Consider the following 13,813-nt stretch of genomic DNA (forward strand, 5'->3'; position numbering starts at 1 on the left):
CAACAACCTGGCTCCTCATTTTAACAATATCGGAAGGATGGAAGTTTGACTCAACCATGAGTCTATTAGGATCGAACTCTTGGCTGTGGGCAGAATTAGCCTGCAATTCTGCAATCTAACCATTGCACCACCAGTGCTCCATATGTATAGTATAGGAGTGTATAACTTTGTCCAGGTTGGGAGTTGCATATGGCCTTTGAGCAGCATGCAGAAGGCATAGTTCACAAAGTAATTTAACCCAGGATAAAAAATAAATGTGGTTTGATTTCATATAATTAATGTAATAAGGTTGCTTCAATGCTATATTTAATAATTTTCTTCTCTTGTATTAAAAATACATTTCATTTCAAATTTTGTAAGGATTCTGAGTGTTGAATCCTATGGACCGAGCATCTCTAGAGCAAGGGTTCCCAATCTTGATAACTTAAAGGCACTTTAACTCCCAGCATGACTAGTTGGGAAATACTGGAATTGAAATTCTGGGTCCTTAAAGTTGCCAAAATTGGGAAGCTGTTCTCTAGAATGTAAAATATGCTAATCTGTCCTTCATAATAGATGGAATTGTTCATAATTAGGGAAGGACCTGTTTAGGGCAGAGTATCTGACTGGCCTTTCTCCAATGAGCTGTGAAGCATCCAGTAGTGGGAGGTGCTTCAGTCCCTGCTGTGATAGGCTGGGCTTAATTGGGATGGGAGCGCCATCACTTGAGACTTTCAAGAAGAGATTGGACTGCCATTTGTCAGAAATGGTGTAGGGTCTCCCGCTTCGGTGGAGGGTTGGACTAGATGACCTACAAGGTGCCTTCCAACTCTGATTATCTGTATCTGTAATTATGAGGATGCTTCTCCTCCTCCATGGGACTCCTCCGTAGCATCCCCAGTTTTAGCTCAGCCTCGTGGTGATAGGCAGCTTTATTATCTTCCCTTGGCCAGAATAAGAGCAAAACTACCCTCAAAACCTCAGGTTTGAATTGATCTTATCTCCTCCAGACTCTATGAGTCATCCGGAAGTCAAAAGAGCCAGAACAGTTCCTTTTATCTCAGCTGACTGTCAGGACTCTTAAAAACACCAGGGAGCGTTCTCGACAACCCCAGGGCTGTCGGAGGCATCAGCTTCAGCCGCGTCTCCTCCAGCCCAAAATAAAACAATCACCACTTGCCATCGCGACTCCCAGCCTCGCAGAGGCGTTGCAAGCGACGCAACCTGAGTTAAACAGCGTAATAAGTGCTCCTAGGCTTATTCTCCTCTCAGAGGATGCCGATTGGGGTGCAGGCATTAGCACCTGCATAATCCCTGCTTGCCAGTTTAGATTGCTGAGGGAAGCCATTTTCAGGCTACTTCCCCACACGGTGTAAGATTGCTGCTGGTACCAGATTTTTGTGCACCAAAATTAACTGCCAGCACCATCTTTCCAATTACGAACCGTGTGGTGATGCTCGGCACCGTATTACAGGCTGAAGAGAGGAATTGTTTTCAAGTGAGGTTTTTCATTGCAGAAACCCAGGAGAGTTAAGTTCCCTTTTTCTCCACTTTGGAGATCTTCTAGGAGAACAGTAGTTGCTTTAACCCTCACAGCTCAATTTACCCAGCAGCACAACAGTGAGCACCAAGGCCTGAGTCCCCCTGTACATGGCAGCTGTTGTAGGCCAGTAAATTTAAAACCTTTTATCTGGCCTATCAGGTGTTCTCAAAATTTGGCTAATTTGATCAAATTCAGTAGAAAATATACTTAATCAGCAGTATTACTGGTCCTTATTAACAGAAGTTATTATTTAAATAAATAAATACAAAATGGGGGAGCAAATTGTTATTAAGAGTTCCCTGTCCCTCCCTGGAACAGGCCCCTGGACATGCCAACCGTCCCACGCTATAGCCTCCATTTACATTAGTACTCTAACCTTTGTCACAATGGCAAGTGGTAGTAGCTCTAGAGCAACAGCCTCAAAGGCAATGTCTAAAACCAAGAGCAAGTCAAAAAATTCCAGGGAAACTTCCAGGGCTGCAGAGAAAGATGCCAAGAGGCGCCAGAATACACTGGAAAAACATATGAAAAAGTGCATGCGGGAGACTGAGAGAGCCTCTCAGGCTTCCTCCCCACCTAAGTCAGTATGGGCCTCCAACCCTCCCCTGGATCTGTCCATGCCATCCAGGCGCAGTACGGTCTTGTAAGTCCAATTGAGTACCTCAAGGGTAATCCCAGTTATACGAAGGGCCCCCAAGGCCACATTCACCCCAACAGTGGCTGGACTTCGACAAGAAGAGGTCCTCCTGGATGAGATACCTGTGAGGATGAAAGCTTGGATGGAAATAGCAATGAGGTATCGCAGTGGGGGTGCAGCAGACCGTCCTGGCCAGACAGCAACCTGTGACCTTTGATGATGATTCCCACTTGTTGTAGTCACTAAGCAGGATGGAACAGCACTACCCTCAGGTACAACCCCAAGGGCAGATTTCTGGTATCTCAGACATACTTCTTCAGGGCTTTCAAAATGAGGATGATCAAGATGACCAAATGAAACAAGCTGAGTCAGGGTCAGCACACGATAGTGACCCCACCTTGTCTGAGGCAGATCCCCTAGAAAAAGGCATGTCAGATGATGAGGGCCTCATCCCCGATCAACCGACATTTACAGGTCTGTTCTGCTGTTAAGTTATTTAAGTCACTCTTGTTCAAGCTAAAAACACTGCACGCCTGGACAGGTCGACTCCCCCTGTCCAACCTACAACGTTGCAGGAGAAGTCAGAGGATTTAATTTTTTCCCAACGAGTTGCTGAGGCGGACATAATCCTAGTCCTACACATGTTCTTGGACCGGTACATAAACAATGGGTTTCAGCAGCAGTGTACCCTGCCCCTACAGGATATGATAGGAAGTTTTATAATCTGGCATTGGATTTCACAAACTCCCTCAATACACCAGAGGTTGACGACCCCATAGTAGCCCTAGCGTTTTCCTCCACTATCCCTATTGAAGCCGAGGAGGCGCTTAAAACGGAGGACAAAAGGGCTGAGTTAGCTCTTTGTAAGGCACATCAGTCAGATGTGTGGGCAGTAAGAGCAGCCACAGCCGCATCCTTTTTTATGAGATCTTTTCTCATAAAAGGGAAACTATTCCGACCTCTAATATAAGGGTGCATCAGGACATAGCCAAACTGATCACAGCCGCAGAATTCTCCGCGGATGCACCATTCAATGCGGTTAAATTTTCATCCAGAGCCATAGCATCACAGGTTACAGTGAGGTGATTACTATGGCTTAGATACTGGCAAGCTGACACCAAGCACAAGTGGAACCTTGCCTCATCCCCCATTTCAGGAGAAAAACTGTTTGACTCTGCCCTTGATCCGCTACTGATTGAAACTAGAAATAAGAAAAAGATCCTCCCCTCTCTTTTTTGGAAATCAGATAGCAGAAATACCCAGTCCTTTCGGAGGGGTTGCTTTCGTCCCTTCTACCAGGGACCATATTCCCCAAGATTTCAGAGAACCTCAGGATTTAGACCAGGGCAGCAGTTGGATAGAACTTACTTTGGGGACAGAAATAGGAGGGGAGGACAAGCCAAGAGATCTTTCCGAGGGGCAGGAAACGGGTCATTCTGCCGTTCCAAATAGGGACAATACCAACGCTCCCATTTGCAGAGGGCTTAAACTCTTCACGGACCAATGGGACTCTTCAACATCTGATGGTCAGAGAGACCATTAGATTCGGCCTAGCACTAGAATTTCACTCCACTCCCTTGAACCTCTTCATGTCTTGCCCTTCCTCTAGAAAAGGACTTTTATGGAAACAACTATACTTTGTTTACTAGAAATCCGAGGCATTCAACCGGTGAATCCAAATCAGAGAGGTCAAGGATTTTACTCACATCTGTTTGTCATTCCAAAGTGTTTGGGGGGATGGAGAGCAATTTTACATTTAAAATGCCACAACTGTTTACTGGTCTATTGTAAATTTAAAATGAGCACTTTGCAATCTATTCTGCTCAGCGTTAGGGTGACATCCTAACGTCAATAGATTTGATGAGGCGTATTTACATATCCCAATTAGGCCATCTCACAGCAAATTTCTTAGATTTTGTTATAATAATCATATGAGTATGTAGCACTCCCATTTGGTTTAGCTTCTGCCCCTAGAACCTTTACGAAAGTTTTCACAGCTTTGGCCGCCCAGCTCAGCAGTAGGCCCATCTGGCTACAGTGCTGTCTTGATGACATCTTACTCTTGTCAGCATCCACCCAACAGGCAGTATTCAGATCACATTGCAAACCCTAGAAGAACATGGGTTTTCCATAAACTGAGCAAAGAGCCATTTGAGTCCATCGACTCGATTGATTCACCTGGGAGCCATTGTAGACAAGGCAAGGAAGGTTCTCCTCTCACCAGACAGACAAGACAGCATTAGACATTTAGTCAGAGATCAGAACGCTTAAGTGGGTACCCCTGGCCAACTTACCTAAGTTATTAGAGAAGATGATTTCATGTATCTCTATTGTTCCCTGGACTCGACTTCACGGTAAAACCCTGCAGTGGTTCCTGCTTCCGAACCAGTGGTCAGGAAAAAGCAACTCCAAGTCCCGGGTCAACGTACCATTGAAAGTTCTCATATCCCTTCACTGGTGGACCAGGCCAACCATCAACAAGGGTTGCCATTTCAAAGAACCCCACAGACTCACTATTACGACAGATGCCAGCCTGTCTGGAGGGGGGGCACACTGCCAGTTCTCACAGCCCAGGGTTGTTGGTCCTCAATAGAACAATCGTGCGGCATAAATTGGCTGGAGCTCAGAGCAGCCCATCTGGCTCTTCACAATTTCCTTCCATAAATTTGGAACCAACACGTCCTTATTTTGACTGAGAACGTCACAACAAAGGCTCACATAAACAGACAGGGGGGCACACATTCCAAACAACTTATGAAAGAAGTGGAGAGATTGTGCCATTGGGCAGAAAGCAACCTGCTCTTCATCAAGGCGGAGCACATATTGAGTCTGTCAAACCCAGGTGGACTGGTTAAACAGGGCCACCATTGATTAGGCGGAATGGTGCCTGCATCCAAGTCTGTTTCAGGAAGCAGTCCTGAGATTCGGTCAAACTTCCATAGACCTGTTTGCCTCTCCTTTCAATTCTCAACTCCCCAGGTTCATCTCCAGGTACCCATCTCAAGGAGCAGAAAACGCCAATGCCCTCTGCTGCCGTTGGCCCCCAGGTCTTCTTTATGCATTCCCTCCACTTCCAGTGATTCCCAAGGTGATATAGAAGCTCCTGGAAGAGAGACCAGAATTGTTGTTGGTGGCTCCATTACTGGCCCAGATGTCCATGGTTCGCAGGTCTCAGGGAAGAATCCATGGAGAATTCCGCTGGACAGAGTCCCTCACCCAGGGTCAGATTCAACATCCGGACCCACAATGGCTCCACCTTGCTGTATGGAGGTTGAGCGGAGACATCTGAAAAGCAAAAGACTTTCTCCACCATACAGGTGGCCAGGTGCCCTTCAATAAGTCATATATACAATGCCACTTGGACTATTTTTTGTAGATGGTGTGTTAAATCTCTCATTGATCCCACCTCCCCATCAGTGACACAAGTACTGGAGTTGCTACAAGAAGGCCTTGACAAGGGTCTCTCACCGAACACCTTGCAAAGACAGATAGTGGCTCTAGCTTCGGTTATCACCTGGGGAGAATTGCAATCCATCTCACATCATCCATGTATACGCAGCTTTATTTGTGGTGCCACAAATTTACGACCCCCTGTGGTGCACCATTATCCGACTTGGGACCTTAACAGGGTTCTCAATACACTCACAAAAGCTCCCTTCGAACCCCTGAAGGCTACGAGTCTCCATCTTCTCACATACAAAGTAGCTTTCCTAGTGGCAATAACATCAGCAAGATGAATTTTGGAGCTAGCCACCCTGTCAATCAGACAGGATCTCTGTATTTTTCATTCTGACAGAGTAGTTCTTCATCCAGATCCAACGTTCACCCCAAAAGTTAATTTGGCCATCCACAGGGCACAGGAACTAATTCTCCTGAACTTTTGTTCAAGGTCAACTTGGGACCTTGAGTGCCAATGGCACCAGCTTGACGTTAGACGAGCCCTGTGTACATATTTACAGTGTACCTCTCCCTTCAAGAAAACAGAGGCCCTCTTTGTTTCCTTTCAGCCTACCACTCAGGGGCGCAAGGTCTCCTCTTTGACAATCAGCAGGTGGTTGAGGTCCATGATAGCTAAGGCCAGGGGTGGGTTTCTACCAGTTCTGTCCACCTCTGTAGACCCTGTAGCTCTGAAGAACAGGTTCTGTGTCTGTTGGTTCTATGTCTGCTGATGTTTTTGCCTACCCACCCACCCAGGCTCTTACCTGACCTTTATTTCTTGATTTTTACAACTTCAGCTGCCGTGCGAGGCACAACTGCAATTAAAAAAGCAGGAAAAAAGGGCTTTTTGAAAGGCTGCTTCTCTGCACACAACATGCTGATGATGATTTACAGACGCGCGCCCACAGCGTGCAGGGAAGCACATCGTAAATCACCAAACCTCGTAAATGACCGAATTGGTAGTTAACCCTGTCAGATCCCACCGCTGGTTAAGGCGTATGAAACTCAATCGTTCCCAGTGCCTAGAGACATAACAGCACATTCTACCAGGAGCACTGCAACGTTGGTGGCATGGGCCACGCAAGTGCCAAAAACAGAAATTTGTTGGGTAGCAACTTGGGCATCTCCATCGCCCTTCATTAGACACTATAAAATAAATGTCTTTGCCTCAGCGGAGGCTTCGTTTGGTAGGAGAGTTTTGCAAAGGGTCCATACGGACCAGGAGGAGACTTCACACCAGATGAAGGCCCTCCTGTAGGACAAGCCAAGCTTTGGTATGTCCCACTACTGGATGCTCTGAACAGCTCATTGGGGAAAGGGCATTGGTACTTACCTGAGACGCCCGTTCTTGGTGACCTGTGAAGAGCATCCAGGCCCACCCAAATTCTGTCTGGTGGGGTTCTATTCCAGCCAACGGTTAGAAAGGGTGAAGAATACGAGGATTTCATAACTTAGACTTTGCCAAAACCGGGGGACGCCAGGGAGGAGTCCCATGGAGGAGGAGGAGTGTCATCGCAATTAATCCCAGTCTATCACAGCAGAGACTGAAGCCTCTCCCACTACTGCTACTACTACTCCCTTCACAGAGAACGGGCGTCTCAGGTAAGCACCAACGCCCTTTTTCTAGATTGAATTTGCTGCAAGCAAGATGAAGTTGTGATCTTCTGAATCATCGGAATCAGATGTTGAAGACTATACTTGAATATCAGTTTTCAGATTTAGCAAGCAATCTTTCTGGGGCAATTTTAATGGGTAGTTCTTTTTTATTATTAGAGCTACTATTAGGTGCACCAGCAGGGATGTGAAGGGAGGTGTTCTTGATGGCTGTGCCTCTTATATAGAACAATTGATGCCTTAAAACAAAAATGGCTGATGACCTTCTGGAGAACATTTAAGACTTGTCAATTCTCAGGAGGCCTTTGGAGGTCAATAGGTACAATGAGAACTGTGCCAGTACTACTGTTATATTTTTTATTGTTTTAGATTTAGAGTAATAGCATTTTATTTTATAATTTTTGTATCATATTATCTTACTTACGTATTAATATATACCTCAAAGAGCATTTAGAATGGTACAGATTTAAATCTGAAACACAAAATATGTAAAGAAAAAATAGCACATCTTACATATACACTCCCTGATAACACATCTGGAATATAGAATTGCAAACTGAGTGATTTTCAGGGAGCATTTGCACTTTATGGGTGATTTTTGAGAGCACACGCTGCCTTATTACTCTTCGGTGCTCATTACATTTTTTCTGTGGGTATTATTTATTATTGATTTTGTTTATATAAACAGGCCATTAGGCCTATTGTCAAGTACAATCAAAAGATTTGTTTCTGCTGGAACAAGAGAGTTTATTTTGGCAAGAAGGTAGAGATCTTATCAGCAGTTCATTGTGCGATATTTGTTTAAGAGATGCCTGTAGCCTATTTCAAATAAAAAGTACCAATTAAAATATATAATATTGTATAATTAATACAATATCATATAATGTCATAGTTAATTTTAGGGGAAAAATAGTTTTTCCTATTTCTTCTGGGTTGGTTAATGCATTAATGTTTTTAAAGAAAAGTTTCAAAAGAACTTTAGGGAAACTTTTCATATATATTTCTTCTTTCTTGTCTCAAAAGCAAAACTCTTCAAAGTCTGAAACTGATAATGGGGCAGGAAAAATTTAACTGTATTTCATTTGTACATTCTTAGGCTTAAGTGCAACATTGGATCTGAAAACTGAGATGTAGTTGGTTGATCACAATAATTCAGACTTAAATAATTTTAAATTAATAATAATTAAATAGAGTTAAATTAACTAAACCGACAAACAATAGTTTTGGCAAAAACATAACTTTTTACATGAATTTCAGCGGGCACAAATCTTTCAGAAAAATGGGGAAGATGGCATACCTGTTTTAAAATGGGACTGACCACTTTTTAATAAAATTTAAATATTTAAGTAGCTTTAGTTTGATGTTTAATATTAATGTCATCTTAGTTAAGATAAGTTAATTCATCTAATTAGTTGCAAACAGGCTGTATTGAAAAACAAATGAGTCATTTAACCATTGTTGTACGCCATCTTGAGTCACCTCATGACTCATGTATGTGTTGGGCAGCCATATAAATTCATTTAATAAATAAATATGTGCAATAGTTATCTAATTAGTTTGAATATGAAGGTCATTCTCACACGCAGTGTACAAATTACCCGACTAACTTCACTGTATAAGTAGTATAAACTGTGGCTTTGATTACTTTCATTTCTCAAGTTTTTTTTTTCCATCTAAGACAATATTTGAACACAATTGTAATACTTATCCCCAAATATACACTTCCAGATTGATGCGTACTTATCAGTTTTTTTAGCCTAAACTCACTCACTCTGTGCAGTTCTTTATTGGATTGCATTGTAGGCAGCTTACTGGATATAAGTTATACTGGAAAATGCTGATGTTTCTTTTGGGGTTTCCTGTGTCACATTGTTAAGTTACAATTGCTGCTTTTTCTTTTGTATAAATGTGAAGATGAAATAGAAAACATTAACAAGTGCAAACTTGCTGTTTAAACCAGCCTGAAGCATGTAAATGGATGATTCATTATACAGAAATTGAGATTCCTGATTAAATGATTTGAAGTGGGTGTCACATAATTGTCTGTAAACATAGTCTCAACATTTCCTATTATTCCATTTTAAAACTCATGAACATCATTTCTACCAGCCTTAGTTGGCAGAGATTCAATAATTAATGGATTTTGAATTTACAGTGGTTTATAGGTGTGTGTTTTTTTAACAAAAAGGGGAATCTGGCTAGGAGTTGCCTTCTGATTCTCTTTTCAAAGTTCAATGCATTGATTTAGCTGTGTGGTAGTAGCAGGGTAAATTGTAAGATAAATATCTTCATTCAAATCTCACAGCCATATGCTCACTGGGACAGCCATTCCATTTCAGATTTAGCATCCATCTTCAAAATGAGAGTAGTGTCTTCTCTGGCTGGGAAAGTAAACACTGAGGAGCAACTGAATTCTGTATCAGTGCTAATCAGTATTTTTATGCAACTTAATTTTAATTACAACTGCATTTACAGTAAAAAGAAGAGAAGCTCTATTTTGCATTTGTGGCAACTTTAGCATTTGGAGTTCTACTGGTTGTAAATGTATTGTAAATCATAACATATTGCTTCTAAATAGAATTATCCATTGAACCTTGAAAGATAAGAGTAAATGACTGAAAAATTAATATTTTTCACTAACCTCTTTTAAGATACATTGACTATCACTGTAAGTGTAGCTTATTGTTAAAAGTAAAAAAAATAGTCAATTTTACTAGAAATCTGTCCCTTTCTTTCTTTTCAGTACATAAAAGCTATCACAAACCAAATATAACATTTAAAAGTGCATCTGATATAAGAGAAAAATTCAATTGTTTTTAATTTGCCCTAGAAACTAAATACCATGCTGTTATATTTTAGATTTCCCATTGTTAATTATAGCTTGGAATAGGGTGTTGCTGTTGTCCTGTTGCCAGTTCTTTGTGAACAACATATGAACTTGACCTTTTTAATTTTCCAGTCCCTATGAGAACTGGGTGTTTGCTTTCTATTTTTCCTCCTTCTCCTTGTTTATAATTTTGGGGGATGCCAAATTCTTTGATTTAATGGTAGAAGCTGTGGAACCTATCTAGTTAGATGTTTGTGTTCAGGAAGCAATTAGGTTCAGGATTTTTTTAAAAAAGGGTTGCAGGCAATTTTATCAATGGCAGAGTATAAATCACTATATTGCTATGTTGGAGCTTTAGACCTTCGAGGTAAATTTCGTCCATTATATTTTCACAGCACTTATTGATAATTTTACAAGTTTCCATCTTTCATGATGTTTTTTTTCCAAAACTGTTATAGCAGCCTTACCAGGTAAGATTGGCTAAAAGATAAAGACTAGTTTGTGATCATTTAAGGAGTCTTGGGATCAATTGTCATTCTGCATTGATTGGAGCACAGAATTTGCAAGAAGGCATTAAATATGAAATTTATAAAATGTTTACTGCTATACTATTTGGCCTAACAATGTTCCAGCTTAGGGCCAAACAATATTTTTTCTGTATTTTTGCATTTAACACTTGTTTGTTATGTTTTAATGGAAATGCATTAACTTGGAAATAGATAAATAATTGACAAGGACAAAGAAAGTGTGAAGGGTGAATTTAATATTTTTCTTGAGTCTGTGCTTGAGCCAATAATGTTCCCATTAAAAGCAAGCTTAAAAGAAAAGATGATGAAAAAGAAAGAAAAGAGAAGAAGTTGCGTTTGTCTGCATTCTAATCTAAATTGTTAAAAGCTATCTTGTTAGGTGTCAAAACTGCATTTAACATCTAGTTTGATATGTAGATAAGAAAGTAAACTTATTTAAGACAAACGTTTAGAAAATTATCTTGGAACTGCACATTCTTCTACAGTTGCCTTTCCTTAACAAATAACTGTTCACATGGGTAACTTGACCTAGAAAAATTGTAATGTTGATTATTTTTTCTTCCATCAATAATTTTATCACTTACATGGTTAATTTTTTTAATGCGGATAAATGTAGGAGGGTGACTATCAAAACCAGGGAGTGGAGTTAAGTGGGCATCAGTTTTAGAGTATTTACGTAGTCATAAGATGACAAAGTCCAAATGAATGAGTTTTACTCTAGTTTTTATCTAGTTTTACTCAGGTGTAAACCATTAGTCTGGGAAGATTTGTTTGTATAGGTGGAAGCAATAAATCAGTAGTTTTGAATCTTCAGGTGTGGACTTGTTTCATATGACAACAAATGAGCTACAATAATGTTACAACTTAAAAGCTAGAGTAAAACTTTGAAATAAACATTGCTTTAATTTGAATAAAACAGAGTTCTCTTTCTTGAATTTGGATTTAATCAGCTAACATTGCACTTATAGTATAGTATAAGGAGGGGTGATGCTTGTATCCAGATGTTTGGTACAAAAGGTAAATAGACTAATAAATGAATTGGAAGGTTGGGATTTCTGTACTTTTGTCTTCTGGAAAATGGTTAAGATAGTTCATTAGCTTAGTTCAGATAACATCATTGGTTGGCTGAATTTGTATGTTCTCATTTTTTCTATGTAAGTAGAAAATAGAAAATATTCAATTTTGATTTAATGCTGGCCTTCTGCACTTCAAATTTTATAATCAGTTTGTAGTTTTAAAATATTAATGGAATTTTCTTTGAAATGGAGCATGTTATAAGGTGGTTATAAATATCCATCAAATGTATACATGTTCCTTTTCCAAATTCTTTCAGGAATGCATGTATGTGTGTAGATATTTCTTGATATACTAAGTAAGAAATTTGAGAGCATGCACAGTGTGTGAGCAGTTGTAAATAAACACATTCTTTAATTGAAAAAATATTTATAATACCATACAGTATAGTGCTATATTATGCTTCTCTATCTTCTGCTACTGAATTATTTTGTATTGTTCTAATTTTATAGAAGAAACGCAAGCAGAGTACCCAGGATGAAGATGCAATCAGTGTGTGTAGCTTTGATTCAAGTGTAAGTATTTGGAACATGAAATTGTTTAATGAAATAGTCCAATTTGTTTTGTTAACATAATGTATTGTTTGCCCTCTCAGTTCAAACAAGTGGAATTGTGTTTCATTTGTTGAGTGTCCTAGTTGTATGGTCCAGCTTGAAATCAGCATAGAATAGAATAGAATTCTTTATTGGCCAAGTGTGATTGGACACACAAGGAATTTGTCTTGGTGCAAATGCTTTCGGTGTACATGAAAGAAAATATACATTTGTCAAGAGTCAAGAATCATCAGGTACAACACTTAATAATAGTCATAGAGTACAGTAAGCAATCAAATCATATTAGGAAACAATATAAATCGTAGAGCATATAAGCAACAAAATTACAGTCATATAGTCAAAAGTGGGAGGGGATGAGTGATAAGGAGTGATGAGAAGATTAATAGTAATAGTAATGTAGACTTTGTAAATAGTTGGACAGTGTTGAGGGATTTATTTGGTTAGCAGAGTGATGGCATTTGGGAAAACACTTTCCTTGTGTCTAGTTGTTCTGGTGTGCAGTGCTCTACAACAGTGGTTGCCAACCAGTGGGCCGGGACCACTGGTGGTCCACAAGAAAATTTTCGTGGTACACAGAGAAATAACACCCTCAAAGCACCCCCCCAAAGCAATTAACCCAGGCTGCACAGGAACACAAGGCTGTGCCCCCTACGTGGCCTGCAGGAACACAAGGCTTGTGTCACTTGCATTGCGAACAACATGAGGTAGTGAGGGGAGGGGGGAAAGGGCGGATGGGGGGAGCTTGCCCCACTCACCCTATGTGCCTCGCCTGGCCACCAGGCTGCTTCTTTCCGCTTCTTTCTTCTTCTTTTGGCTGCACGCAAGGAAAGCAGCAAAAGACTTTCTCTCTCTCTCCCACACTCCATCAGAAATGAGTCTTTAGGGACTTCTGCTCCTTGTGCTGCTTTCCTTGCATGAAGCAAAAAGTCTCCCCACCCCCCTCTCATGTTTTTGATGTTAGGTATCCATTTTAGGTCTTGTGATATGCTAGAACCTAGAAATTTTAACGTCTCTACTGTTGATAATGTGTTGTCTAGTATTGTAAGAGGTGGTAGTATGGGAGCGTTTCTCCTAAAGTCTACCACCATTTCTATGGTTTTGAGTGTGTTCAGTTCCAGATTGTTCCAGTTATACCACGGGCAAGTTGTATAACCTCCTGTCTGTATGCAGATTCGTCATTGTCTCGAATGAGACCAATCACTGTTGTAACATCTGCAAACTTCAGTATTTTAATAGATGGATCGTTTGAGATGCAATCATTGGTATATAGGGAGAAGAGAAATGGCGAAAGCACACAGCCTTGGGGTGGGGGTTGTGCTAATTGTACAGGTATCAGATGTGATTCTGCCTAGCTTCACCTGCTGCTTCCTGTCTGTTAGGAAGCTTATGATACACTTACAAGTGTGTTCAGGTACTGCTTGCTGGCTTAGTTTAGTTAGAAGAATGTCTGGAATGATGGTATTGAATGCTGAACTGAAGTCTACAGAGAGGACCCTTGCGTAGGTATTTGGAGATTCAAGGTGTTGTAGGATGTAGTGCTGAACCATATTAACAGCATCATCTGTTGATCTATTTGCTCGGTATGCAAACTGCATGGGATTTAACAGCAGGTCCAGAATG

The 13,813-nt window shown here is 40.7% G+C and overlaps 1 protein-coding gene across 2 annotated transcripts in view; it reads left to right on the forward strand.

Annotated features, from left to right (window-relative positions):
- ARHGEF3 (Rho guanine nucleotide exchange factor 3) overlaps window positions 1-13,813 on the forward strand; it is a 139,188-nt gene that overhangs the window by 46,840 nt on the left and 78,535 nt on the right. For both annotated transcript variants that reach the window (XM_026723740.2, XM_087923848.1), the window contains exon 4: window positions 12,092-12,154. In XM_026723740.2, coding sequence (XP_026579525.2) covers window positions 12,092-12,154 — 63 coding nt within the window. The remainder of the gene's footprint in view (window positions 1-12,091; window positions 12,155-13,813) is intronic.

This window comes from Pseudonaja textilis, chromosome 2 (genome assembly GCF_049901715.1).
Source record: "Pseudonaja textilis isolate UNSWEBS1 chromosome 2, rPseTex1.2, whole genome shotgun sequence".
Taxonomy (NCBI): domain Eukaryota; kingdom Metazoa; phylum Chordata; class Lepidosauria; order Squamata; family Elapidae; genus Pseudonaja; species Pseudonaja textilis.